This window comes from Frankliniella occidentalis, unplaced genomic scaffold, assembly GCF_000697945.3.
Source record: "Frankliniella occidentalis isolate FOCC.00 unplaced genomic scaffold, Focc_3.1 Scaffold11, whole genome shotgun sequence".
Classification (NCBI taxonomy): Eukaryota; Metazoa; Arthropoda; class Insecta; order Thysanoptera; family Thripidae; genus Frankliniella; species Frankliniella occidentalis.
Genome location: NW_026267141.1, coordinates 1091685 through 1094437, shown reverse-complemented (window position 1 = coordinate 1094437; position 2753 = coordinate 1091685). Strand labels below are relative to the sequence as shown.

General features: G+C 55.2%; 1 protein-coding gene across 1 annotated transcript in view; it reads right to left on the bottom strand.

Annotated features, from left to right (window-relative positions):
* LOC113207381 (paired mesoderm homeobox protein 2-like) overlaps positions 1-2222 on the bottom strand; it is a 16555-nt gene extending 14333 nt beyond the window's left edge. The window contains exon 1 of the mRNA XM_026423922.2: positions 1776-2222. Coding sequence (XP_026279707.2) covers positions 1776-1974 — 199 coding nt within the window. The 5' untranslated portion in view covers positions 1975-2222. The remainder of the gene's footprint in view (positions 1-1775) is intronic.
* Between the last annotated feature and the right edge of the window lie 531 nt (positions 2223-2753).

The window sequence follows — 2753 nt, the reverse complement described above, 5'->3', positions numbered from 1 at the left end:
ATAGCCTAGTGCTTCTAATTTTATAATTTTGCATTAAAATTTTATAAGACGCTTAAAGGAATGTTTTCCGTAAAACCTTTAACTATTTTTCACAGTGTTGGACGCTCACTATGGGTGCGAAGCGCGAAGCGCTCAACAAAGGAGCTGTATGCATACATACATACAAAATCACATCACAGTAAAAACAGTGTCCAATTTTTGAGAAAAGCGGGGAAACTTTGAGAAACTCTCATAATTTGGGAAAAACTCCTCAGATTTTGAGGAAGTCTAATAAGGAGGAGGCTAACAACTTCCTAATGTTACGCACACAGAAGTCCGGTTCTAGTTACAAAAAATGTCCTTGGACATTTAGAGTGTAGTGAGTTTTCCATTTTTTCTCAAAAAATCATTAATTGTTTTTACCGTGATATCTACAGAGTTGAACAGTTGCAAGTTTTGAACTTGCAGTTGCACTCCCAATTGTTAACACGTTCCACGTGACCACACGTATGGCCACAATAGCATGTAAAAGGGGACCCCCTCGGACTCAACGAATTAAGCAGCACATGGGTTATCAGTGAAGTTATCCTCTGTACCACATGCACACCAGGGCTATCCCCTATTCGGTCGTGACCGTAAGGCGCCGTGGTCAGCGACGAGGAGCAAACCAGCCGGCATGCGGTAGAGTTATAACTATACAAAAGAGTTCGCGGGGTCAATTAGCCACCGTGTATTCAATTTGCAAGCGAATATATTGGCTCAAAATATGCATGCAGGTTGGGTAGGACCAGCAGGAAGGAGCACTGCCCTCCCTGTCCTCACCCCTGTCGACACAAATTAAGCCGTAACTTATTTGGGAAGGCGTAGCAGTGTAGCAGCTTTATAAACCAACACTAAAACATTTTATCGTAACGTTAGATTGTGATTGTGAAAAATATCCTCATAAATTTACGATGTATTTTGTAATTCATCTTTATAAAATATGTTGTCAATTTATGACACCCAATCTTGCTTGTCGATGAATTCCAATAAGTCGATACATAGTGTTTCTAATTTTAAAATTTTGAATTGACATTTAAGACACACTTTATGGAAAATTATCCCGTAAAATCTACAACTATTTCTCACAGTGGATGACAACTAACTTAACTTGCTACAAGAAGGACAGATTCAGCAGGAGATCGAAGGACATTGTCGTCCCGATACAAGAATAATTGTGCTGTTTTGAAGTTAAATTACGTTGTAGTGTACCGGGTGTTTCTTTGCACGCGCTGGTGTAGGCGGATTTGCCTATTCCCTCTGTACCCCCCCCCCCCTGTGAGTCGGCAAGCCTGCCCACGCCCACACCGGCGGGTGTACAAACCAACTAGGAACAAAAATGTCATTAGATACGAAAACTGGTTTCAGAACGACATTTTGGATCGTTTTGGATGGACCCATTTACAATTTTACAGAATGAAACAGGGCCCCCACTAAAAGCATAACACACAATCGCACCCGTTTCAGTTCGTCGACCAGTGCGTCTTATTTCACCGGGTAAATTTCGACGTTAATTTTACCATTTTCGACATCGTGCCGATAAATGCTATTTCTCATTGTGCACACCGAACGCGACTCTGTGGCTCTGTCCGAATCCAGTCGCTCGATCGGTCACCACTCACACAGGTAGCATACATTTCAATGACACACATCTGTCTCTCGCACCGAGCGATCGAGCGGCTCGCGAGTGACAATCGAGCCATCTTTTGTCTGCATTCAGACACACTCCCACACCCCCGGGACCTGAGAGCCCTTACCGTCGCTGTGCTGCGCGGGCGCCGCCGCGGGCGCGGGGCCGCAGCCCGGCCGCTCCAGCTCCAGCAGCCGCGTCACGGAGAAGCGCCTGGAGTTGTCCGTGCACGCGGCCGGCGGGGGCTCGTAGTGCTGCGCGGGGTGCGCGGGGTGCGCGGGGTGCGCGGGGTGCGCGGGCTCCAGGGCGGACGGGTACCCCATCATGGCACTGGGCAGCTCGGCAGCATCCTCGGGGCGGGTGGAGCCGCGCGGCAGGCCTGCCCCCGGGACCCGGGGCACCACGGGCGGCGCCGGGCACTGCGTCACACTGCGGCGGGGAGGTCAGCGTCGTCGAGCTCACGAGGAGGATGCCGTGGAGCACGGCGCCGGGTGGCGTGCGCGGCAGGGCGGCCGCGGAGGTGCACTTGTCGGCGCTGGACGGAGAGCGCTGCGCCTCGGGTGGCTGTCGACGTCGGACTGGGGGCGAAGGAGCGGAGAGCGGGGCACGGCGGCGGTGCGTTCCCACAGACCCGCCCCACCACACCCTGCACCGCCATCCCCCGCCACACCCCTGTGTCCCAGGGGAGGAGCCTTGGGCGTGCAGGAGGCAGAGGCGACGAGCGCGGAGGGGGCGCCGGGTAGGCGGAAGCCCCCGTCACCGCCCCTCTCCGAGCCCCTCTCGCACCCGCCGAGCTCTTCTCACTGTCGCGGTCCGCTGCAGCCGCCTGCCAGGTGAGGGCTAGGCCGCCCGCCGCACCGCCGTGCGCCGTCCAGGTGAGGACTGCCTACCCACTCGGCGCCCGCACCTTCCGGGCTCCGGGCACCGACCGCAGCTTTGGTGTTCGTCTGGAGGCCGCCGTCGTCGAGGGTATCGGCGGCGGCGGCCCTCGACCCTTGCCGACGGCGGCCACCCTGCTGGCGTTCGCGCTGCTCGCCCCGGCTCTGCCTGGCCGCCTCCCAGCCCGACAGGCCCCGCCCCCAGGGGGGGCCCATGCCGCCCCGCC